The sequence below is a fragment of the Coregonus lavaretus genome, assembly GCF_964263955.1.
Source record: "Coregonus lavaretus genome assembly, chromosome: 1".
In the NCBI taxonomy this organism is placed as follows: Eukaryota; Metazoa; Chordata; class Actinopteri; order Salmoniformes; family Salmonidae; genus Coregonus; species Coregonus lavaretus.
In genome coordinates, this window is record NC_139988.1 from 77,691,746 (window position 1) to 77,717,963 (window position 26,218).

The 26,218-nt window shown below is 45.3% G+C and overlaps 1 protein-coding gene across 1 annotated transcript; it reads left to right on the forward strand.

The window, feature by feature from the left end:
* Window positions 1–2,726: 2,726 nt before the first annotated feature.
* On the forward strand, window positions 2,727–7,452 carry LOC311131684 (leucine-rich repeat, immunoglobulin-like domain and transmembrane domain-containing protein 1; the record flags this gene model as incomplete). Its single annotated transcript, XM_084164793.1, has 4 exons — window positions 2,727–2,848; window positions 3,374–3,834; window positions 5,227–5,532; window positions 6,395–7,452. 4 exons carry the CDS (start codon window positions 2,727–2,729, stop codon window positions 7,450–7,452), a joined length of 1,947 nt encoding a protein of 648 aa, XP_084020919.1.
* Between the last annotated feature and the right edge of the window lie 18,766 nt (window positions 7,453–26,218).

The window sequence follows — 26,218 nt, forward strand, 5'->3', positions numbered from 1 at the left end:
TCAATTGTTTCCTTTTGGTTATTTAATTAAACTATATAATGTTATTTCAAGTTATCACTTTGGAGCGCATGCAAAAGCGATTTGGAGTTGTTGAACTAGAGGTACAAAATGTATTACAATTGAATTTGAATGAACTGAAAGATGAGGATTAATAAGAAGAGGGTGATACATTTAGAACAATAGTGTAAAAATTGCTTTTCCTGTGTCCTGAATATACACACTCAAAAAAATACACTTTTTATTGTTTCTACTTTGTCAGAAGAAGCTGAAACTGGACTGTAGCCTATTACTTACTAAAACTGTTGTTACATTGTAAGATTTTATTCTAGGAGAAACACAAGTATTTGGTTATATTCCATTATATTCTTAAAATATACACTACCAGTCAAATGTTTGGACACACCTATTCATTCAAACATTTTTCTTTATTTTTACTCTTTTTTACATTGTAGAATAGTAGTGAAGACATCAAAACTATGAAATAACACATACAGAAACATGTAGTAACCAAAAAAGTGTTAAACAAATCAAAATGTATTTTGTATTTGAGATTCTTCAAATAGCTACCCTTTGCCTTGATGACAGCTTTGCACACTCTTGACATTCTCTCAACCAGCTTCATGAGATAGTCACCTGGAATGCATTTCAATTAACAGGTGTGCCTTCTTAACAGGTGTGCCTTGTGTGGAATTTCTTAATGCGTTTGAGCCAATCAGTTGTGTTGTGACAAGGTTGGGGTGGTATACAGAAGATTGCCCTATTTGGTAAAAGACCATGTCCATATTATGGCAAGAACAGCTCAAATAAGCAAAGAGAAACAACAGTCCATCATTACTTTAAGACATGAAGGTCAGTCAATACGGAAAATTACAAGAACTTTGAAAGTCTCTTCAAGTGCAGTCGCAAAAACCATGAAGCGCTATGATGAAACTGTCTCTCATGAGGACCACAACAGGAATGGAAGACCCAGAGTTACCTCTGCTGCAGAGGATAAGTTCATTAGAGTTACCACTGTAAAGCATGGAGGAGGAGGTGTTATGGTGTGAGGGTGCTTTGCTGGTGACACTGTCTGTGATTTATTTAGAATTCAAGGCATACTTAACCAGCATGGCTACCAGAGCATTCTGCAGTGATATGCCAACCCATCTGGTTTGGGCTTAGTGGGACTATCATTTGTTTTTCAACAGGACAATGACCAACACACCTCCAGGCTGTGTAAGGGCTATTTTACCAAGAAGGAGAGTGATGGAGTGCTGCATCAGATGACCTGGCCTCCACAATCCCCCGACCTCAATCCAATTGCGATGGTTTGGGATGAGTCGGACTGCAGAGTGAAGGAAAAGCAGCCAACAAGTGCTCAGCGTATGTAGGAACTCCTTCAAGACTGTTGGAAAAGCATTCCAGGTGAAGCTGGTTGAGAGAATGCCAAGCATGTGCAAAGCTGTCATCAAGGCAAAGGTTGGCTACTTTGAAGAATCTAAAATCTAAAATATATTTTGATTTGTTTAACACTTTTTTGGTAACTACATGATTCCACATGTTATTCCATAGTTTTGATGTCTTCACTATTATTCTACAATGTAGAAAATAGCAAAAATAAAGAAAAACTCTGGAATGAGTAGGTGTGTCCAAACTTTTGACTGGTACTGTATATATAAATAAAATGAATACTTTTTTAGAACTAAAGTGTGTGCAACATGTCTCTCTATACAAGGAATAATGGACAGTTGAAACGAGTCACGTGGTTAAAGAGCTATTGAAATTCTAAAGTTTCAAATATTTGTATAAAATCGTGTAAGCTTTATGAAACCAAAGGGTGTGCAATGTGTGTCCCTACTCTTTGAACAATACAAAGTTGGTTTGAGATGCCGAGGTCATGTGATCAAGGGGCCATTGAATTTTAAGTGTTTTTTATAAATATAGAATTTTAAAAAATTGAATCATTTTATGAGGCAACCAAAGTGTGTGCAACATGCCTCTCTATATGAGGAATAATGGACAGTTGAAATTAGGTTGCTAAATCACGTGGTTGAAGAGCTATTGGAATTTGAATATTGTGATCATGCACTTTGTTGATGGTCCCAAACTAGAGGCATTGACATGCCCCAGGCTGACTAAACCCCTGCCATGGGATTATGAAACTCGGGTCGGAATCGGTAAAATAAGACCTGTGCAATGTTGTACACATTTTTTTCAATCATAAAGAGCATAACCTGAGTTATGTAGGTCAAATCGTTTGCGAGCTATCTAAGTTTGAAGGTCCGAATGTCTGGCCAACATCGATTCTCAAACCAATTTTACCATGGTGCCACACCGTGGCAAAACCAGCGCAGCCCAACAACAGATTACCAGTCACGGCAGGGCTCAAATTAACAAACTGAATTTGTGGGGGAGAAAAAAAAGACAAACAACATCACAGTGGATTATGACCATTTCGGAAGTATTTTGTGTGATAATAAATAGGGACGTCTCTGCGCAGCCTATCGGATTCCAGGATGAAATATGCATCCAGATGAAAAAACTGCAGTCCCTTTCGCTAATCCTTGTCTATCCTTTTTATCTCGGGACTCATAGCAGTCTGATCACTATGGGAGCGCGAAGCCGTGGGACAAAACCGTGCAGATGATATTTCAGTAAATGACAAACGCAGGTCTGTTTGGCTTCAATGGGTGCTGACTGGATGCATGCAGACTAGCTGTGCAGTGCACGCATAAAAGTGGGCCAAAATGTTCCTCGCGTTCGTCCTGGGACTCTACCTGGCGACAGGTGCGCTACCCTCCTCGGTGAGCGCGTGCCCGTCACAGTGCAGCTGTTTTTTTCACAACCTGAGTGATGGATCTTTGGCCAGGTGAGTAGAAGAAACGAACCAAACCAAATTGTCGCTTTATGTGCATGGTTTTATTTGTTTGTGCAGACGCATTCCGTTTAATTGAAGAGGCTTTTCTCGCATGATTACAGATGTTGACCCCTCACTGTGAAATCAGCACGTGGACAAAGTGAATTATTGGGAGTGCATGATGTCCAATTTTATTTAATGCAGGATTATCTTGCAAAGGCACACTGACCAACTCTCCATCTCTGTCAATCTCTCTGAGTTTAGTTTTTAGTGAGAGTGTTAGGCCTACATGTAGGCTTTTGAATCAGTTGACTATAATTACAATACCATAATTATAATATTAATTGGCACATAGCCTATATTAATTAACTTATATGAAAACCCAATTTGGCATTTCACATAAATAATTTACACCAATAATAAAAAATTCTTTTTACAAAAAGACAGTTAAAATAATAATAATTTGTGTTCCTTTCCTCACACATTTTTATTTAAATAACATAAGCCTAGGTTTAACACATCCCGTTGTTTCCTCAGGAGCGTCATTTGCAATGACCCCGAGATCTCCCTTGTGCCTGCCAGTTTCCCCGTGGACACGTCCAAGCTGCGCATCGAGAAAACAGCCATCCATCGGATCCCAAGCAAAGCCTTCAGCTACCTCCCCAATCTGGAGTTCCTCTGGATGTCCTTCAATGTGCTGTCCGCCCTCAACCCGGACAGTTTCCGTGGGATGCTAAATCTGGAGGAGCTGCGACTGGATGGGAATGCCCTCACCGCATTCCCCTGGGAGTCTCTTATGGATATGTCCAGCCTCAGGCTGCTCGACTTGCACAACAACCAGTTGACCTCAGTTCCCGCAGACGCCACAATTTATATAAAAAACCTGACCTACCTGGATCTGTCCAGCAACAACCTCCTGACTGTCCCGGCCGAGGTGCTCGCCACCTGGCTAGCGGTTAAACCTGTGCAGAGCGCAGAGAGCTCCAAAATGATACTTGGTAAGGGAGAGCGATTTTTCCTGATATTTATCTAACAATTAAGCAGGTGATCGCATGTACCATTGAGATACACTCTCATTTACAAGGGAGATGTGGCTGGAAGGCAGCCACAAGACAATCATACATCCAGATCAGGCATGTTTTCCATCATATGAATGCCTCTACCACTTGTGATAAAAAATTGCTTAAGGAAGCTAGATCTTTTTCAGTCACTCAGTTGTTGGTTGAAAAATCTCTCCAAATTGAGAAAAAAAGAGATACTGTATACAGACGAATGTGTGATATGTTCCCAAATCCTCTGAAAAAGCCAACATGATCTGAGTATTGTGCAATCACTCCCTAAATCCCAATTTAACCATAATTGTTGCCATTATCGTTGTCATCATCATTGGCCAGCAGCATACCACCCTACATCCTACTACTGGCTTGCCTCTAAAGCTAAGCAGGGTTGGTCCCTGGATGGGAGACCAGATGCTGCTGGTAAGTGGTGTTGGAGGGCCAGTAGGAAGTACTCTTTCTACTGGTCAAGAAAAATATCCCAATACCCCAGGGCAGTGATTGGGAACATTGCCCTGTGTAGGGTGCTGTTTTTCGGATGGGATGTTAAACGGGTGTCCTGACTCTCTGTGGTCTCTAAAGATCCCATGGCACTTATTGTAAGAGTAGGGGTGTTAGCCCCGGTGTCCTGGCAAAATGTCCAATCTGGTCCTCATACCATCATGGCCACCTAATCATCCCCAGCTTCCAATTGGCTCATTCATCCCCCCTCCTCTCCCCTGAAACTATTACCCAGGTTGTTGCTGTAAATGATAATGTGTTCTCAGTCAATTTACTGGTAAAAAAAAAACACTTGAGATAAAAAATATATATATTTTAGTCACTCAGTTGTTGGTTGAAAAATCCCTCCAAATTTAGAAAAAAATTGAGATATACAGACAAATGTGTGACGTGTTCCCAAATCCTCTGAAAAAGTCAACATAATCTGAATATTGTGCAATCACTGCCTAAATCCCAATTGAACCATCGTCGTCGCCGTCATCATTATCGTTGTCATCATCACCACACCCGCATTGTAGTTTATTCTAGAATGTAAGTAATCCTCACACAGACATCCACAGCAGTCATCTGTAGCTGTACAGTAAAGCTGTGCAACCAGAGAGACACTGTCATTCCTTTCATTCACGATGTGTTTGTAAAGTGACCAGGCCCAGGAAAAACTCTGGGCCTTTCTTATAATGTCCCCTCCACTTCATACTGTAACTTTTACGTTCTCCCCTCACCTCTGACCCCACCAACCCTCATTAGTATCCTTTTTTATTTTATTCATCACAGAATTCAGAGTTCAATTGTATTCTGCCATGTGAATTAATGAGTTGAACTTAAACCATCCAGGTCTCCATGACAACCCCTGGGTGTGTGACTGCCGCCTGTATGACCTGGTCCAGTTCCAGAAGTCGCCAACGCTCTCCGTAGCATTCATCGACACACGCCTCCGCTGCGCCGCTCCCGAGAGCCTGTCAGGTGTTCTGTTCAGCGACGCCGAGCTACGGAGGTGCCAGGCGCCGCGCATCCACACAGCGATGGCACGCGTCCACGGCGCCGTGGGAAACAACGTGCTGCTGCGCTGCGGAACCATTGGCGTTCCCAGCCCGGATCTGGCCTGGCGGAGGGCGGAAGGGAAAGCCCTGAATGGGACAGGTGAGTCAGCAAGGGATTTGTGTATGTGTGCTTCTATTCCTTTCTCTCTCTGTGTCTGTGTGAGTATAACACTTCAGCTCTACTATAACTCTTCAGCTCCACTACACGTCGCGTTGCTTTGCCATCAGCGTCGTGTCAATGTGCTGTTCTACCTGCTTAACAGAGCGCGTTGTTTTGAGAGCGGAGAGGAGCAGAGGGGAAGAGCGTCTTTATTCTATTTTCTACTGTACTGTACCATATTAATCGATTATGCATAACTACAATAGCTTTGGTCCAGTTTTTCAAAAATACTCATTAAATTGTTGCTAGTGGTTGTACTAAATTATTGTCTAATTACACAAGTTGCTTTTGTTTACATTGTGAACCTAGCTAATCAATGTAGCTAGCTAGCAAGTAGTAGTAGCTTCTTGACTTCATAAAGACTGTGTTAGGCCGTAGTTGTCTGAAGCGTGCTATAGAGTTCACAGCTGGCAATGCCTCCTCGCGATTAGTTATTCCCCATCATTTGCAACATTGCATGTCAATGAGCGTCATCACTATCTTTCCTTTGCTGTACCTTAAACTGTTGTGACTACCAGCTGAGGTAAACTTTTACGAATTGAAATTACTCCTGGCTCAGAGTTTGTCTGAGCAGTGTCTTAACATCATCCTAAAACCTACTCTGAGAGTTATTTTTTGTCTTAAAACTGGTTTTAACAGGATTCCTAGGACCTTTTCTGAGACGCTTTGTGGATATGGCCCCTGGATTAAAAAACACTTTCAATGGGAATCTCCCCTGTCTTTGTATGACTTTTTAGTATTTAGTATTTTTATTTTTTACTCTGACTAATAGTATGTCCATGTCTCTTCTCTTGCTCTACAGTCCAGCAGGAGAACTCCAAGGAAGGCATCATCTGGTCCATCCTCAGTGTCCCAGCCGTGTCCTACCGTGACTCAGGGAAGTACGTCTGCACGGCCACTAACTACGCTGGAATTGCAGAGACCGTCATCTCCCTGGTCATCTCCGACGCTCCCCCAAAACCCGACAATAACAACAACCAAACCAGCGTGGTTGCTGCTGCTGTAAAAAAAAACAAAGTCAAGAAACCCAACGGGATGGGGAAGGTAGCATACCAGGAGAAACTTGTGGCTAGGTTAGTGGTTCCCACCCCCACCCCTCCACCCCCACCTGCTGTGGTGGACTCCAGCCCTGAGCCTGAGGGAGTGGGAAGTGTGGCAGATAGAGCCACCCCTGGACAAGCCAGGTTGCCCAGTCCAGACGGACTCCTGGAGCTGGAGAAGACCAACCTGAGCAACCTGGCTCAGGCCCAGTATGACCCGGACCGGATAGTTCGCTCGGTCAAGGTGTTGGGCGACACGGAGAACACCATCACCCTGAACTGGCGGGCACCCAAGGCCAAGAACACCACAGCCTTCAGTGTGCTCTATGCCGTCTTCGGCGAGCGAGACATGCGCAAGATCAACGTGGCGGCGGGCCAGAATCGGGTCTTCATCGAGGGCCTGGTGCCCAAGACCAAGTACATTGCCTGCGTGTGTGTCCGGGGCCTGATCCCCAAGAAGGAGCAGTGCGTCATCTTCTCCACCGACGAGGCGGCCAGTGCCGCTGGCACCCAGAAGCTCATCAACGTCATTGTGATTACGGTGGCTTGCGTCATTGCTGTGCCGCTCACCGTCATCGTCTGCTGTGGCGCGCTCAAGAGGCGCATCCAGAAGATGTGGGGCAAGAAGTCCAAGGACATCCAGGACTCGTATGTGACTTTTGAGACGCTGTCCCCCGGAACCAAGGCTAAAGGGTTGGAGGGTGAGTACCTGACCAGACTCAATCCAGAGGAGTCCAACCGGCTGCTGTCGGCCCGCTCCAGTCTGGACTCGGAGGCCACGGCTAAGATAGAGGGACAGCCCAACGAGTACTTCTGCTGACTTCATGCTCCAGCTCCAGCTCCCTCCCCACGCTATCTCCCACGCTTGCACCCTCTGGCTCAACACATCTCCACACACACACCTCATCTACAGCATAGTCCCACACACACACATCATCCCCATCATAGCCACACACACACACCTCATCTACATCATAGCCCCACACACACATCTCATCCTCACACATCTTTCTCTCACCACAGCCCCACGCACACACCTCATGTTCACCACAGCCCCACACACACATCTCGTCCTCACCATAGCTCCACACACACTCCTCACCCTCACCATAGCCCCACACACAAACCTCGTCCCCACACACCTAATCCTTTCTCTCAGCCTCACCAAAACCACCCACACACATCCTATACTCTCCCTCACTCTCAGCAAAGTCCTACACACACATCTAATCTTCACCATAACCCCACACACACACATAGTCCTCACCCCTACCACAGCCCCATACACAAACCTCAACCTCTCCCCAAGTTTCACCACAGCCCCACACTCACACCTCGTCGAAATGCTCACCACAGTCCCACACACACATCTGGTTGTCTCCCTTTCTCTCACCGTAGTCCCCCCCCCACACACAGGGCACAGGACTCTCCCCCACCTCTCCCCCCATGTTGGGCGCCACCACATCGGGGGTTCTATGAGAGGACGCTTGGACGATGCACCATCATGGAAATATCAGTTTAAAGGAGTTTAGTCTTTTTTTTTTACATCTGAAATGTATAGTATTTCAACAGAGAGAATTTGAATGATGTAATGTGTTTTTACACTTCTGGGGGACTATAAGTTGTAAATGAGCTCTCCAGTTAGTATTTCATTTAAATACATTTATCATAGTTAAGTTATCAAGTAAAAGGCTGAAAGAAGGACACCTGGGCCAATATTAATAAAACGTCTCAGAGTAGGAGTGCTTCTCTAGTATCAGTTTAGCCTTTTAGATCATACACATTGAGATAACATGGACAGGGGGGACCTGGGGCCATATCCACAAAGTGTTTCAGAAAAGGTCCTAGGAATCCTGTTAAAACCCGTTTTAAGACAACAACAAAATCCCAGCTCAGAGTAGGTTTTAGGATGATGTTAAGACACTGTTCAGACAAACTGAGCCAGGAGTAAAATCAACTCATAAAAGTTTATTTCAACTGGTAATTACGCAAAGAAAAGATAGTGATGACACTCATTGACATTGTTGCAAATTGTGGGGAATATCCAATCACGAGGAGGCATCGCCATCTGTGAACTCTATAGTCCGCTTCAGACACCCACGAATATGAAATAATTTTCAAAAGAGCAAGAGATACTGTTGCAAGTGACGCAGATGTTGTTGGAAGTGACGCAGACAATTACATTAATAGAAGATACAATCTATCTGCAATATTAAGCTGATCCATCCCCCCCATAAATGAAAAAAAAAAAAAAAAAAGGAGATACTGTTGCAGGTAGGTCTAGATATTTTATGGGTTGATTATATAGAAATATCAAAACATTCTTTCAACAACTCCAAAGCAATTTCCTGTCTATGGTGCAGGAACCACTGACTCGCTGCTGGTATCTCTTAACTAGTTAGGACAGCACATGATATCTCCTAAATATCTGTCGACTAGGTAGGACTCTTCCCACTAGGCACAGGCATCAATTCAACATCTAGTTTTGATTTACTTTTGGTTGATATATATATACAGTACCAGTCAGTTTGGACACACCTACTCATTCCAGGGTTTTTCTTTATTTTTACTAGTTTTGATGTGTTCACTATTATTATACAATGTAAAACATTGTAAAAATAATGAAAACACTTGAATGAGTAGGTGTGTCCAAACCTTTGACTGGTGGTGTATGTAGTAACAATAAAAGTGTTAAACAAATCAAAATATATTTTATATTTGAGATCCTTCAAAGTAGCCACCCTTTGCCTTGATGACAGCTTTGCACACTCTTGGCATTCTTTCAACCAGCTTCATGAGGTAGTCACCTGGAATGTATTTCAATTAACAGGTGTGGCTTGCTAAATGTTAATTTGTGGAATTTCTTTCCTTCTTAATGTGTTTGAGCCAATCAGTTGTGTTGTGACAAGGTTGTGGTGGTATACAGAAGATAGCCCTATTTGGTAAAAGACCAAGTCCATATTATGGCAAGAACAGCTCAAATAAGCAAAGAGAAAATACAGTCCATCATTACTTTAAGACATGAAGGTCAGTCAATACGGAACATTTCAAGAACTTTTAAAGTTTCTTCAAGTGCAGTCGCAAAAACCATCAAGCGCTACGATTAAACTGGCTCTCATGAGGACCGTCACAGGAAAGGAAGACCAAGAGTTACCTCTGCTGCAGAAGATAAGTTTGTTAGCGTTAACTGCACCTCAGATTGCAGCCCAAATAAATGCTTCACAGAGTTCAAGTAACAGACACATCTCAACATCAACTGTTCAGAGTAGACTGCGTGAATCAGGCCTTCATGGTCAAATTGCTGCAAAGAAACCACTACTAAAGGACACCAATAAGAAGAACAGACTTGCTTGGGCCAAGAAACACGAGCAATGGATATTAGACCGGTGGAAATCTGTCCTTTGGTCTGATGAGTCCAAATGTGAGATTTTTTGGTTCCAACCGCTGTGTCTTTGTGAGACTCATAGTAGGTGAATGGATGATCTCCGCATGTGTGGTTCCCACCGTGAAGCATAGAGGAGGAGGTGTGATGGTGTGGGGTGCTTTGCTGGTGACACTGTCTGTTACTTATTTAGAATTCAAGCCACACTTAACCAGCATGGCTACCACAGCATTCTGCAGCGATACACCCATCCCATCTGATTTGCTCTTAGTGGGACTATCATTTGTTTTTCAACAGGACAATGACCCAACACACCTCCAGGCTGTGTAAGGGCTATTTGACCAAGAAGGAGAGTGATGGAGTGCTGCATCAGATGACCTGGCCTCCACAATCACCCGACCTCAACCCAATTGAGATGGGTTGTGATGAGTTGGACTGCATAGTGAAGGAAATACTGTTTGAAAAGCATTCCAGGTGAAGCTGGTTGAGTGTGCTGTCATCAAGGCAAAGGGTGGCTACTTTGAAGAATCTCAAACATAAAACATATTTTGATTTGTTTAACACTTTTTTGGTTACTACATGATTCCACATATTATTTCATAGTTTTGATGTCTTCACTATTATTCTACAATGTAGAAAATAGTAAAAATAAAGAAAAACCCTTGAATGAGTAGGTGTGTCCAAACTTTTGACTTGTACTGTATATATACACACTACATGGCCAAAATAATGTGGACACCCCTTCAAATTAGTGGATTCGGCTATTTCAGCCACACCCGTTGCTGACAGGTGTATAAAATCGAGCACACAGCCATGCAATCTCCATAGACAAACACTGACAGTAGAATGCTCAATTACTTTCAACGTTGCACCGTCATAGGATGCCACCTTTCCAACAAGTCAGTTCGTCAAATGTCTGCCATGCTCGAGCTGCCCCGGTCAACTGTAAGTGCTGTTATTGTGAAGTGGAAACGTCTAGGAGCAACAAAGGCTCAGCCGTGAAGTGGTAGGCCACGCAAGCTCACAGAACGGGGCCGTCGAGTGTTGTAGTGCGTAAAAATAATCTGTCCTCGGCAGCAACACTCACTACCGAGTTTCCTGTTTCAGCATGACAATGCCCCCGTGCACAAAGCGAGGTCCATACAGAAATGGTTTGTCAAGATCGGTGTGGAAGAACTTAACCGGCCTGCATAGAGCCCTGACCTCAACCCCATCGAACACCTTTGGGTTGAATTGGAATGCCAACTGCGAGCCAGGCCTAATCTCCCAACATCAGTGCCTGACCTCACTAATGATCTTGTGCATCATGCCCGACTCACTAATGCGCTTGTGGCTAAATGGAAGCAAGTCCCTGTAGCATTGTTCCAACATCTGGTAGAAAACATTCCCAGAAGCATATTTTTCTGTTGTATTAGTTAAGATAAGATCAATAAAACCTGTTTTAAGACAAACTCTAAGCCAGGAGTAAAATCAACTCATAAAAGTTTATCTCAGCTGGTAATCACGACAGTTTGAGGTACTGCAAAGGAAAGATAGTGGTGACGCTCATTGACATTGTTGCAAATGATGGGGAATAACCAATTGCGATGAAGAATCACCAGTTGTGAACTCTGTAGCACGCTTTCAGACAACCACGGTGAATATTACTGTACATAAAATGTTGCAATGATAAAACGTTTGATATCATTTTCGCCTGACACGATCACTTTGCCTACTCTAAATTATTGCCTAATATATTGGCATGCATAACTTTTTTTAAAAGGGTTAACTTGAAATATTAAATAATCAAAAGAAAAACATGTTTATTTATTAGCCTAGTCATTAAAAGTAGTTAGGCATGTCATGTGAAATAGGCCTCGTGAAATTATTGTCAAAAGCGCAAGAGATACGGCTACATGTAGGTCTAGATTATTTATGGATTGATCATATCAAAACATAAATATCAAAACATGAATTGAACAACTCCAAAGCAATTGCATGTGTCGCAGGAACCACTGACTTGCTGCATTTTTCTATTATCAAGATGTTGTATTGTCACACACCAGGTGCAGTGAAATGTGTTGTTTTACAGGGTCAGCCATACTGGCTAGGACAGGCTCCTAAATATCTGTCAACTAGGTGGGACTCTTATGCCATAAGAGTAGGGGTAAAATACACTGCTCAGAAAAATTAAGGGAACACTTAAACAACAGATCCTAGATCTGAATGAATGAAATAATCTTATTAAAATACTTTTTTCTTTACATAGTTGAATGTGCTGACAACAAAATCACACAAAAATTATCAATGGAAATCAAATGTATCAACCCAAGGAGGTCTGGATTTGGAGTCACCCTCAAAATTAAAGTGGAAAACCACACTACAGGCTGATCCAACTTTGATGTAATGTCCTTAAAATAAGTCAAAATGAGGCTCAGTAGGGTGTGTGGCCTCCACGTGCCTGTATGACCTCCCTACAACGCCTGGGCAACGCCTGGGCATGCTCCTGATGAGGAAGGCATCAATGCCTTCCTCTTGCAGGAACTGCTGACACACTCCAGCCACATGAGGTCTAGCATTGTCTTGCATTAGGAGGAACCCAGGGCCAACCGCACCAGCATATGGTCTCACAAGGGGTCTGAGGATCTCATCTCGGTACCTAATGGCAGTCAGGCTACCTCTGGCGAGCACATGGAGGGCTGTGCGGCCCCCCAAAGAAATGCCACCCCACACCATGACTGACCCACCGCCAAACCGGTCATGCTGGAGGATGTTGCAGGCAGCAGAACGTTCTCCACGGCGTCTCCAGACTGTCACGTCTGTCACATGTGTTCAGTGTGAACCTGCTTTCATCTGTGAAGAGCACAGGGCGCCAGTGGCGAATTTGCCAATCTTGGTGTTCTCTGGCAAATGCCAAACGTCCTGCACGGTGTTGGGCTGTAAGCACAACCCCCACCTGTGGACGTCAGGCCCTCATACCACCCTCCTGGAGTCTGTTTCTGACGTTTGAGCAGACACATGCACATTTGTGGCCTGCTGGAGGTCATTTTGCAGGGCTCTGGCAGTGCTCCTCCTGCTCCTCCTTGCACAAAGGCGGAGGTAGCAGTCCTGCTGCTGGGTTGTTGCCCTCCTACGGCCTCCTCCACGTCTCCTGATGTACTGGCCTGTCTCCTGGTAGCGCCTCCATGCTCTGGACACTACGCTGACAGACACAGCAAACCTTCTTGCCACAGCTCGCATTGATGTGCCATCCTGGATGAGCTGCACTACCTGAGCCACTTGTGTGGGTTGTAGACTCCGTCTCATGCTACCAATAGAGTGAAAGCACCGCCAGCATTCAAAAGTGACCAAAACATCAGCATAGGAACTGAGAAGTGGTCTGTGGTCACCACCTGCAGAACCACTTATTTATTGGGGGTGTCTTGCTAATTGCCTATAATTTCCTGTTGTCTATTCCATTTGCACAACAACATGTGAAATGTATTGTCAATCAGTGTTGCTTCCTAAGTGGACAGTTTGATTTCACAGAAGTGTGATTGACTTTGAGTTACATTGTGTTGTTTAAGTGTTCCCTTTATTTTTTTGAGCAGTGTATATTTATTGTCGGCACTTACAACCAATGTTCTACTCTGAGACGCTTTGTGGATACGGCCCTGGTCTATTACTACTGAGATTCCTTTGAATAGCTTATCAGCTGGGGCAAGAGGGAGGGCAATGGCATTTGGAATTTGATTAAACTACCTTGCTTATATAAATGGCAATTTCAACTCCAACCACAACCCCTTAGGATAACCCTCTCCCAACTGACGTGCTTAAAAGGGAACTTATTGACATCATTGTTTTTTTATTGTATACTGTATATGATATGTATATGTATGATTTGTAAATCATTGTCTGTATATTTACAGACAATTTACACTTACATATATAAACATATGCATCTGTATTCATCAATTGTATGTTCTCGAAGAAGATATACACTACCGGTCAAAAGTTTAAAACACCTACTCATTCAAGGGTTTTTCTTTATTTTTACTATTTTCTACATTGTAGAATAATAGTGAAGACATCAAAACTATGAAATAACACATATGGAATCATGTAGTAACCGAAAAAGTGTTAAACACATCAACATATGTAGTAACTATTTGAAGAATCTCAAATATAAAATATATTTTGATTTGTTTAACATTTTTTTGGTTACTACATGATTCCATATGTGTTATTTCAAAGTTTTGATGTCTTCACTATTATTCTACAATGTAGAAAATAGTAAAAATAAAGAAAAACCATTGAATGAGTAGGTGTTCTAAAACTTTGGACCTGTAGTGTACACAGGCATGGTTCATCACAATGAGGAATGAAAGAATGCTGGCTGGAGCTGGAGTGAAGTACAGAACAGACTGAACTATGCCACTTGTAAATAACGTGAAAATGATGCATGATGAGAGTTATTTAGGATTGAGAAAAACGTATAATTATCAAAACTATGTATTTCTATCTTGAACTGTTTACCTGTTTTGTGTCACCTACATTTCAATGCATCATTATCCATTGTATGTATTCCAAATATGCTATTTGAATTTATTTAAATATATTAAAATACACTTTTATATGTATTTATTCAGCATCTGTTGTGTTTTTATACCCCACATATTTTCCGCAAACATTTTCAATCTCCCAATTTAATAATGTGAAATACAATTAAAGGGGAATGATTCCAATGTGAAATGTCAGAGTCCTACAGTTAAAGGGGAATTAATTCAATTTGAAATGTTGGAGGCCTAAACTAAAACTCATCTGCTGTCAATATCAGGATACGATTAGAGAGCTCTAGTTAGCACAGAAAGTGGTTAGTAGCCTTGACTGCATGCTGACAGTGCATTACGTGTCAGCCAACCAGTGGTTAGCCACACTACAAACTCCATTTAACCAGGTTCCTGTGAAGCAATTTTAGTGAAAGTCCACCACAACATACCTGAGTCTCCTGATTAGCAAGGGGTAGTCTGTGTTTAATGTAATTGTGTATTAAAAACACAGTTTAAAATCATTGTGAGGCGGTTTTCTTCAGTGGTTTAAAGTAACTGTCCAGTGAAAATCATATTTTAAAATGGTAATATTCTGTTAATTCATACCCAAATAATGTTGTTGACTCGTCCTTTACTTGTAGTTGTGGCCAAAGCATACATGAGAGAACAACCACTCAGAAAAACCTTCCGAACTTGTTTTTTAAACAAACCTTTTCAAAACGTGCTTGAAAATTGCTTGGAAAATGACATCATCCTCTTTGGCTGAGACAGGCCCGTAGGTCCAGCAGCTTTTCCTTTTTGTCCAAATTTTCAAGTAGACTAGTGGAGACAGAGGCTCAGGAGTGCACTCTACACACAAGCTAACTAGCAAGCCAAGCAATCCACATGTGGTCTTATCAAAAAGGAAAGTCTATACAACAACTATCTCAGTTACTTATATTCCAAATCCTATGGTTTGATGTCAAGAGGAAACCTAGTTAGCTGTTGTTGACTGATATACTGTAGGTAGCAGCAGTAGCTACCCAGTACGCACAAAATATCCTCCTGCTTGCTATTTTGCACTTTCCCTACACCCAAAACTATAAATTCTTACCGCCACGGGCAAGCTAAGTTTGCCGTTGAAGGTGTGATTTGCAACTCGGGTAGCCCCCATTCAAAATACCGTTATAAGCCCTCTGCAGGCCGCTTTTGCATCTCTGGCAAGTTGCCTCAACTTAGAGGACTGCTAAAAGCCCTCGGCAAGCAATCTAGCCATGAGTTCATTTGAAAGACAACAGCAAGTAATTTCTCTAATCTCAAATTCGCCCTGCCAACTTCCAGCTAACCATGGCCAGCTGTTTTTGTTTTTATAAATACCTTACATTTGTTGTGATTTTTATTTTTATTAGATTTATTTCCAATTTAAAAACACAATACAGCCAACAGCTCCCGATCACCAACGTCATACTTCTGCTCCGCCGAGCTTAGCTTCTTAGAGAAGAAGGCACCGGGCCGGAGCTTGGGTGGCGTGCCCGAGAGTTGGGATAGAACAGCGCCTACCCCTACCTCGGACGCGTCCACCACTACGAACGGCAATGAGGGATCGGGATGGACCAGTACCGGGGCTGAGGTGAACAGAGCCTTCAGGGTACTGATAGCCCTGTCAGCCTCAGCAGACCAGCGGAGCCGGGACGGCCCACCCTTCAACAGAGCGGTGATGGGGCTACGACCTTGCCAAAACCCCGGATAAACCTCCGATAGTAATTGGCAAAGCCAATGAAGCGCTGCACCTCCTTAGCTGTGGTTGGAGTCGGCCTATTACGCACGGCTGAAATGCGGTCTCCCTCCATCTCCACACATGAGGTGGTGATGTGGTATCCGAGGAAGGAGAAGGATTGTTGGAAGAACAGAAATGTTTCTGCCTTGGCATACAGGTCATGCTTCAACAGTCGTCCAAGCACTCCAGGGACACATGCTCGGCGCGCGTAGCGGTATACACCAGGATGTCATCGATGTAGACCACCACACCGTGACCAAGCATGTCCCGAAACACCTCATTCACAAAGGACTGGAAGATACAGTTGAAGTCAGAAGTTTACATACACCTTAGCCAAATAAATTTCAACTCTGTTTTTCACAATTTCTGACATTTAATCCTTGTAAAAAAAGTTAAGATCACCACTTTATTTTAAGAATGTGAAATATCAGAATAATAGTAGAGAGAATGATTTATTTCAGCTTTTAGTTCTTTCATCACATTCCCAGTGGGTCAGAAGTTTACATACACTCAATTAGTATTTGGTAGAATTGCCTTTAAATTGTTTAACTTGGGTCAAACCTTTTGGGTAGCCTTCCACAAGCTTCCCACAATAAGTTGGGTGAATTTTGGCCCATTCCTCCTGACAGAGCTGGTGTAACTGAATCGGGTTTGTAGGCCTCCTTGCTCGCACACACTTTTTCAGTTCTGCCCACAAATGTTCTATAGGATTGAGGTCAGGGCTTTGTGATGGCCACTCCAATACCTTGACTTTGTTGTCCTTAAGCCATTTTGCCACAACTTTGGAAGTATGCTTGGGGTCATTGTCCATTTGGAAGACCCATTTGCGACCAAGCTTTAACTTCCTGACTGATGTCTTGAGATGTTGCTTCAATATCCACATAATTTTCCTTCCTCATGATGCAATCTATTTTGTGAAGTACACCAGTCCCTCCTGCAGCAAAGCACCCCCACAGCATGATGCGGCCACGCCCGTGCTTCACAGTTGGGATGGTGTTCTTCGGCTTGCCCCCTTTTTCCTCCAAAAATAACAATGGTCATTATTGCCCAACAGTTCTATTTTTGTTTCATCAGACCAGAGGACATTTCTCCAAAAAGTATGATCTTTGTCCCCATGAGCAGTTGCAAACCGTAGTCTGGCTTTTTTATGGCGGTTTTGGAGTAGTGGTTTCTTCCTTTCTGAGCAGCCTTTCAGGTTATGTCGATATAGGACTCGTTTTACTGTGGATATAGATACTTTTGTACCTGTTTCCTCCAGCATCTTCACAAGGTCCTTTGCTGTTGTTCTGGGATTGATTTGCACTTTTCACACCAAGGTATGTTCATCTCTAGGAGACAGAACGTGTCTCCTTCCTGAGCGATATGACGGCTGCGTGGTCCGTGGTGTTTATACATGCGTAAAACTAACGTTTTACCATGATGTCAGGCAAGGAGGCACTGAGTTTGAAGGTAGGCCTTGAAATACATCCACAGGTACACCTCCGATTGTCTCAAATGATGTCAGTTAGCCTATCAGAAGCTTCTAAAGCCATGACATAATTTTCTGGAATTTTCCAAGCTGTTTAAAGGCACAGTCAACTTAGTGTATGTAAACTTCTGACCCACTGGAAAAGTGAAATAATCTGTCTGTAAACAATTGTTGGAAAAATTACTTGTGTCATGCACAAAGTAGATGTCCTAACCGACTTGCCAAAACTATAGTTTGTCAACAATACATTTGTGGAGTGGTTGAAAAACGAGTTTTATTGACTCCAACCTAAGTGTATGTAAAGTTCTGACTTCAACTGTATATGGAGGGTGGACGGTTAAATGCGTAGCAGATGACTCTGAACAAGTGTGGGTTTGTGCTACCTGGGGTGACGCGAGAGTGCCCTGCCTCTCACCTCCAGAACCAGAAGAACTCTGACGACATCATGCAGCAGAATGTCCTCTTCTGCCAGAAGAGTGACACTGGATCTGTCGTCCTCCGTTCTCCCGGAACGCTACACCACCCACCTCCATCGGAACGTGAGGCTGGGTGAGGGGGGTGAAACGGGCAGGCCCCTTCCAGGACGTCCTCTCGAAGCCAGTAGGTTGTCCAACCGGATGGCCATGTCCACCAGTTGGTCGAAGGTCAGACTGGTATCCCGGCAGGCTAGCTCCCTTCGGACGTCCTCACGCAGGCTGCATCGGAAATGGTCGATGAGGGACCACTCGTTCCACCCGGACCCAGCCGCTAGGGTTCTAAACTCCAGGACAAAATCTTAAGCAGTCCTCGTCCCCTGCCTCAGATGGAACAGACGCTCGCCCGCCTCTCTTCCTTTGGGGGGATGATCAAAGACTGCACGGAAGAGGTGAGCAAACTCTCAGTAGCTGTACAATGCGTCTCCTCTTTTACTTCAGACCGCGTTGGCTCACTCCAGGGCTTTCCCCGGGAGGCAGGAGACAAGGGCGGACACCTTCTCCCGATCCGATGGAGCAGGGCTGATGGTGTTGAAGTAGAGGTCCAACTGCAGGAGGAAACCCTTGCAGAGGGCAGCTGTCCCGTCGTATTCCCTCGGTAGAGACAGGTGAATACTCCTGGTTGCTGGTGTATGGGTGGCTGGATCCGGTCGCTCAGCTGGTTCTGCAGGGTCGGATCCTCTCCCCTCAGGCGCTGGACGGCCTGGAGAACCCAATCCATCGCTTCGCCCAAGCTGGCTAACATGGTGGAATGCTCCCAGACCTGCTCAATGACTCCAGGCATATTCCCCACTCCTGCTGACTCCATGCTGTTTGGGTGTGTTATTCTGTAACAAGGTGAGTTGGACGGAGCCAGGCGCAGGACATGTGAATCAAAGAATAGGGTTTATTTGGCCAATACAACGGTCCGCAGCAATGCGTAAACCAAATACAGTGCGACATAAATGCGTACTGGGAAAACAAAACACAAAGGTGAATATCCCGGCTATAAAAGTAACATAATGCTCAACACGAGCTAGCGACACCTCCACATGGAACAATAACACACAAAGATATGGGGGAGCAGAGTGAATAATTATACAGAGACTGATGAGGCGATATGTACCAGGTGTGTGTGAAAAACAAGACCAAACAAATGGAATGATGAAAAGAGGAGCGACAGTGGCTAGACGAATGGTGACAATGAACGCCGAAGCCTGCCCGAACAAGGAGATGAGGCAGCTTTGGAGGGAGTCGTGACAGTATCCCACCCTTGACGCGCAGCTCCAGCAGCACGCCAACACTGGCCACGGGGACGGCCAGGAGGACGTGGAGAAGGGCGATCCGGATGGTGACGGTGGAAGTCCTGCAACAGGGAGGGTTCGAGGACATCCTTCACCGCGACCCAGCACCGCTCCTCCAGACTGTACCCCTCCCACTCCACAAGGTACTAAAGGCCCCCCGCCCGACGCCTCGAATCCAGGATGGAACGGATGAAGTATGCCGGTGCCTCATCGATGTCCAGAGGGGGCGGAGGGACCTCCCGCACCTCAGACTCCTGGAGTGGACCAGCCAGACCCTAGACGTAAACTGGGGACCCCGGTCAGACACTATATCCTCTGGCACCCCGTAGTGCCGGAAGACGTGATTAAAAAGGGCTTCCGCAGTTTGCAGGGCTGTGGGGAGACCGGGCAGAGGAAGGAGGCGGCAGGCTTTAGAAAAGCGGTCCACAATGACCAGGATGGTCTTACCCTGAGAGAGGGGAAAATCAGTTAGAGAATCGATAAGTGGGACCATGGCCATTGTGGAACTGGTAAGGGATGTAACTTACCCACTTTAAGGTGCCTAGGTGCCTTACTCTGGGAGCACACCGAGCAGGAGGAGACATACACCCTCACGTCCTTAGCCAAGGTAGGCCACCAGTACTCACCGGTAAGGGAGCGCACTGTACGGCCGATGCCTGGGTGACCAGAGGAGGGGGACGTGTGTGCCCAATAGATAAGATGATCACGGACACTAGACAGCACGTACGGAAGCCCAGCTGGGCACTGAGGTGGAGATGGCTCTGTGCGTAACGCCCGCTCTATGTCCGCGTCCACCGCCCACACCACCGGTGCCACAATGCAGGAGGCCAGGAGTATGGGGGTGTTATCAATGGGCCTCTCCTCTGTGTCGTACTGCCGTGACAGTGTGTCTACCTTCACGTTCTTAGTGCCTGGTATATAGGACAGCGTGAAATCAAACCGGGTGAAGAACAAGGCCCACCTGGCCTGGCGAGGTTTCAGCCTCCTCGCTGCCAGGATGTACTCCAGGTTACGGTGGTCAGTCCAGACGAGGAAACGGTGTTTAGCCCCCTCGAGCTAGGGCCTCCACGCTGTCAGTGCTCTGATAACAGCCAACAGCTCCCAATCACCAATGTCATAGTTATTTTCCGCCGGGCTGAGCTTCTTAGAAAAGAAGGCACAGGGGCAGAGCTTGGGTGGCATGCCCGAGCGTTGTAATAGGACAGTGTCTACCCCTACCTCGGACGCGTCCACCTCCACTATGAACGGCAATGAGGAATCGGGATGGACCAGTACCGGGGCTGAGGTGAACAGAGCCCTCAGGGTATTGAAAGCCCTGTCAGTCTCAGCAGAACAGCGGAGCCGGGACGGCCCACCCTTCAACAGAGAGGTGATGGGGTCTGCGACCTTGCCAAAGCCCTGATAGTAATTGGCAAAGCCAATGAAGCACTGCACCTCCTTAACCGTGGTTGAAATGCGGTCTCACTCCATCTCCACACCTGAAGTGGTGATGTGGTATCCAAGGAAGGAGACGGATTGTTGAAGAACAGACATTTTTCTGCCTTGGCATACAGGTCATGCTCCAACAGTCGCCCAAGCACTCTGCGAACCAGGGACACATGCTCGGCGCACGTAGCGGAATACACCAGGATGTCATCGATGTAGACCACCACACCGCGACCAAGCATGTCCCGAAACACCTCATTCACAAAGGACTGGAAGACTAATTGAGCATTCATCAACCCGTACGGCATCACCAGCTATTCATAATGCCCTGTGGTGGTGCTAAATGCTGTCTTCCATTCGTCCCCTTCCCGGACACGCACCAGGTTGTACGCACTCCTGAGATCTAATTTCGGGAAGAAGCGCGCCCCATGCATTGATTCGATTACAGAGGAAATGAGGGGTAGAAGATAACTATAGCGAATTGTATTAAGTGCACAGTAATCAATGCAAGGGCGCACACCCCCGTCTTTCTTCTTCATTAAAAATTTACTTGAGGAGGCGGGTGAAGTGGAGGGACGTATGAATCCCTGATGCAGGGACTCGGTGACGTATGTCTCCATAGCCTCCGTTTCAACCTGCGACAGGGGATATACATGACTCCTGGGCAGCACAGCGTCTAACCTGAGGTTTAATGTGCAATCCCCCGAGCGATGGGGTGGTAATTTGGTCGCCTGCATTTTTGGAAAAGGGGTGCGCCAAATCAAGGTATTCGGGGGGAATGCGCAAGGTGGAGGCATTGTCTGGACTTTCCACCGTGGTCGCACCAACGGAAAAAGCTAGACACCTACCCTGACAGTCTTGCGACCACCCCGTGAGAGCCCTCTGCAGCCATGAAAAGGTGGGGTTGTGTAGTGCTAGCCAGGGAAGGCCCAACACAACAGGGAAATCAAGGGACTCAATGATATGAAACGTGATTAGCTCATTATGGGTCTCCTGCGTAATCATAGTGACTGGTGCTGTAACCTCCCTAACAAAACCTGACCCTAATGGTCGATTGTCAAGTGTTTTGACGGGCAATGGAATAGACAGGGAACCAATGTAATACGTAGACTAAGAGCTAAAGACCTGTCCATAAAGTTCCCAGCTGCGCCTGAATCTACCAGCGCCTTACACTGGGGAACTACCGTGTAATCAGGGAAGTTGATGTGGATGGTTAAATACGCAGCAGAGGACTCTGAACGAGTGTGGGTTTGTGCTACCTGGGGTGACACGAGAGTGCCCTGCCTGCTGCCTCCAGAACCAGAAGAATTCTGACGTCATCGTGCAGCAGAAAGTCCTCTTCTGCCACAAGAGTGACACTGGATCTGTCGTCCTCCGTTCTCCCGGAATGCTGCACAACCAATCTCCATCGGAACGTGAGGCGGGGTGAGGGGGGGCGTGAAACGGACAGGCCCCTTCCAGGACGTCCTCTCGAAGCCAGAAGGTTGTCCAACCGGATGGCCATGTCCACCAGTAGGTCGAAGTTCAGAGTGGTATCCCGGCAGGCTAGCTCCCTTCGGACGTCCTCACGCAGGCTGCATCGGAAATGGTCGATGAGGGACCACTCGTACAACCCGGACACAGCTGCTAGGTTTCTAAACTCCAGGGCAAAGTTTTGCGCGGTCCTCGTCCCCTGCCTCAGATGGAACAGACGCTCGCCCGCCTCTCTTCCTTCGGGGGGATGATCAAAGACTGCACGGAAGAGGCGAGCGAACTCTCCGTAGCTGTCCAACGCGTCTCCTCCTTCACTCCAGACCGTGTTGGCCCACTCCAGGGCTTTCCCCGAGAGGCAGGAGACAAGGGCGGACACCTTCTCCCGATCCGATGGAGCAGGGCTGATGGTGTTGAAGTAGAGGTCCAGCTGCAGGAGGAAACTCTGGCAGCGGGCAGCTGTCCCATTGTATTCCCTCGGTAGAGACAGGTGAATACCCCTGGTTGATGGTGTGTGGGTGGCTGGATCCATCGCTTCGCCCAAGCTGGCTAACATGGTGGAATGCTCAATGACTCCATGCTGTTTGGGTGTGTTATTCTGTAACAAGGTGAGTAGGACGGAGCCAGGCGCAAGAGGTGTGAATCAAAGAATAGGTTTTTTTTGGCCAATACAGCGGTCCGCAGCAATGTGTAAACCAAATACAGTGCGACTTAAATGCGTACTGGGAAAACAAAACACACGGGTGAATATTCTGCCGATAAAAGTAACATAATGCTCAACATGAGCTAGCGACACCTCCACATGGAACAATAACACACAAAGATATGGGGGAGCAGAGGGAATAATTATACAGAGATTGATGAGGGGATATGTACCAGGTGTGTGTGAAAAACAAGACAAAAACAAATGGAATGATGAAAATTGGAGCGGCAGTGGCTAGAAGGCCAGTGACAACGAATGCCGAAGCCTGCCCGAACAAGGAGATGAGGCAGCTTCGGAGGGAGTCGTGACACACACGTGGACATAATTAATTTAAAATCATTGAGGATGACACAAAAAAGTTATACACCTCATAATTTACAGTTTAAGTAGATTAATGATATTGATTATGCCCACAAATAGCAAACATGTTTGTCACTCCCGAGTGGTGCAGTGGTGCTAGCTGCTAGTGCTAGCTGTGCCACTAGAGATCCTGGTTCGAATCCAGTCTCTGTCGTAGCCGGCTGCGACCGGGAGACCCATGGGGCGGTGCAAAATTGGCCCAGCGTCGTCCAGGGTAGGGGAGGGAATGGCCGGCAGGGATGTAGCTCAGTTGGTAGAGCATGGTTTTTGCAACGCCAGGGTTGTGGGTTCGTTTCCCACGGGGGGCCAGTATGATTATTATTATTTTTGTATAATGTATGCACTCACTAAAATGTAAGTCGCTCTGGATAAGAGCGTTGGGAGTTGGCTGGGAACACCACGGGGCGATTGTTTGAGAGGTGCCTGTGGGTTTCTTAAGATATATACGTATGAACTTGCTGACCTGAACGTAGACGTACATCATGGGTGAGAAAGTAGAGAATATTTACATTTGCATTTTTGGTCATTTAGCAGACGCTCTTGTCCAGAGCGACTTGCAGGAGCATTTGTGGTTGGGTGCCTTGCTCGAGGGCACATCAGCAGATTTTTCGCCTGGTCGGCTCGGGGATTGGAACCGGTGACCTCTCGGTTGCTGGCACGGCACTTTTGGTCACTAAGCTGCCTGCCGCCCCATATGAGTTTAAGGTTGTGCCGTTGTTTGATCATGTGATAAGGTTTAATGGGTAATCGGACCATAACTAATGTGGTTATGGAAGTAATGTATAAATAGTGGAGAGCCAATAGGGGGCTCCATTGAACTATTATGGTTTATTTGGCATTTCAATGGCATAAGGTGTGTTAAGTTGCGTCAATTCAAATCTGGTATTAGGAACAAACGAGGTCAATACACGTCTTCTAAAATAGACTAGTATTTTAATTAATGCAAACCACTTCAATGGTAAATATGATGTTCGTATATACGGGTCCCCTGAAATACCACGCAGGGCACTCAGAGAACTAAGCCATTGTTATGAGTTCTTCTTAAAATACTCTGACAGAGATAGTTCCCGCTCCCTGCTGGCCAATCAGAGTAGAGACTGAGCGTGGTTTAGACTTACTCAGCCAATCGTTGTTACACAGGCTGGTCCCAGCCCCTTGGCGTTCCACTGTTGCACACTGTTGCCAGGCATAAGTTTGTTATCATCACAACCTGTAGAGTCATCACCCATAGACACTGGTCCCCTGTACTCCTTGTACCTACGTCCTTGGACGGTTCACAGATCACAAAGAGGCAGTGTTCGTGTCTGTGAGAAATACAAGTCTGTCTCACCCTACTCCTTAACATTCCTCACATGAATCACAGCTTGTTATGTGAAACAATTTATATCAGTACAGTACAAACCTTTTATGTTTAATCATTAATGCATTCTTTCTAAGCTAGTCATCACATCTAGATCCCCACAATCCCCCTTTTCACACCCACTGGGTGTGAACCCAAAATAAGAAAACACAGGGTGTCACTCGTTAAAATACAATACAAACAAAAAGAATCACACTTTTATTAATAGGCAATAATGATAATAAAAAGTCATTCAGTCCTTCCATCTACACCTAACTTGTACTAGATTGGCTACCAGCCACCCAGGAACTTCAAACCTTCACATGATTTATTTTATTTTTATTATTTACATAAGGAAAGACAAACATTCACAATGGTTAACTTGATTAATAAAACATAAAACACAGGATTAATAGAACACAAAACACAAGATTATTAAAACATAAAACACAAACAGGGAAGTAAATTTTGGCCCCCTTTAGACACCCTCTAGGGTGTCACTCCACCAAGCCTGGTAGGTCATATCCGTCATTCCTTAGGTCGGAGTCCGGGTTTGGGCCGTATCTCACCATCTGTTGGGAAACCGCTTGCTCCATCTCCTTTCTCACCAACCCTCAGACACAGGGAATAAGACAACATCCACAAAGAACAAGTATACCCATAGAAGCTATAACTTCACCCAGAATAGTTACAACAATAGTTTTCCATTTACCAAATATGTTATCAAACCAACCGTTTAGGGAGCTATCAGCCAGTTCGTTCGCAAGCGTGGTGAGTCCCTGAAGTGCTTTGGTCATGGACCCGTCCGGTGCTGTATTGTTGGAGATGAAAGTACAGCACATAGATCCAAACAGAACACAAACTCCGCCCCGCTCAGCCAAAAGCATATCTAAAGCTATTCTATTCTGCCATGCCATTAAGCTAGTTGCCGCTGTCTGCTCAGCTAATCCCTTTATTGCATCACGAGTGTGGTTTATAAATCTTTGCTGGTTATAGTAAATATAATTTATCCAATCTACGTTTTTATTAATTGTTTACCACCAGAAAATACTTTATTCAAACCCAGCTGCGATCTGATTCCTAGCTTTGAATTCTTCTGGAACCCCTCGAGGTACTCCTATCCCATCAATATATATCCTTTCATCAAAGGATCCCGGGAGGAGGTCCCACTTTCTACGTGACAACTCACCAGTCTCTGACACGTTTGATTGTTTGCGTATGTAGGTGAGTTCACAATCTGTTATCACCACACAACCATCAGATGTCAGCAGGGGCCTGGTTTTGGTTCCTAAAATCCTCAGGCTGCAACAAAGAGGAGAGATTAGTCATGGTCTCTTTAGTTGTGATATTCTCTGTGTGGGAGCAGGAGCTAAGATGCCCTACCCTGTATCCTATCCTATTAGTCCTAGAAAAACAATA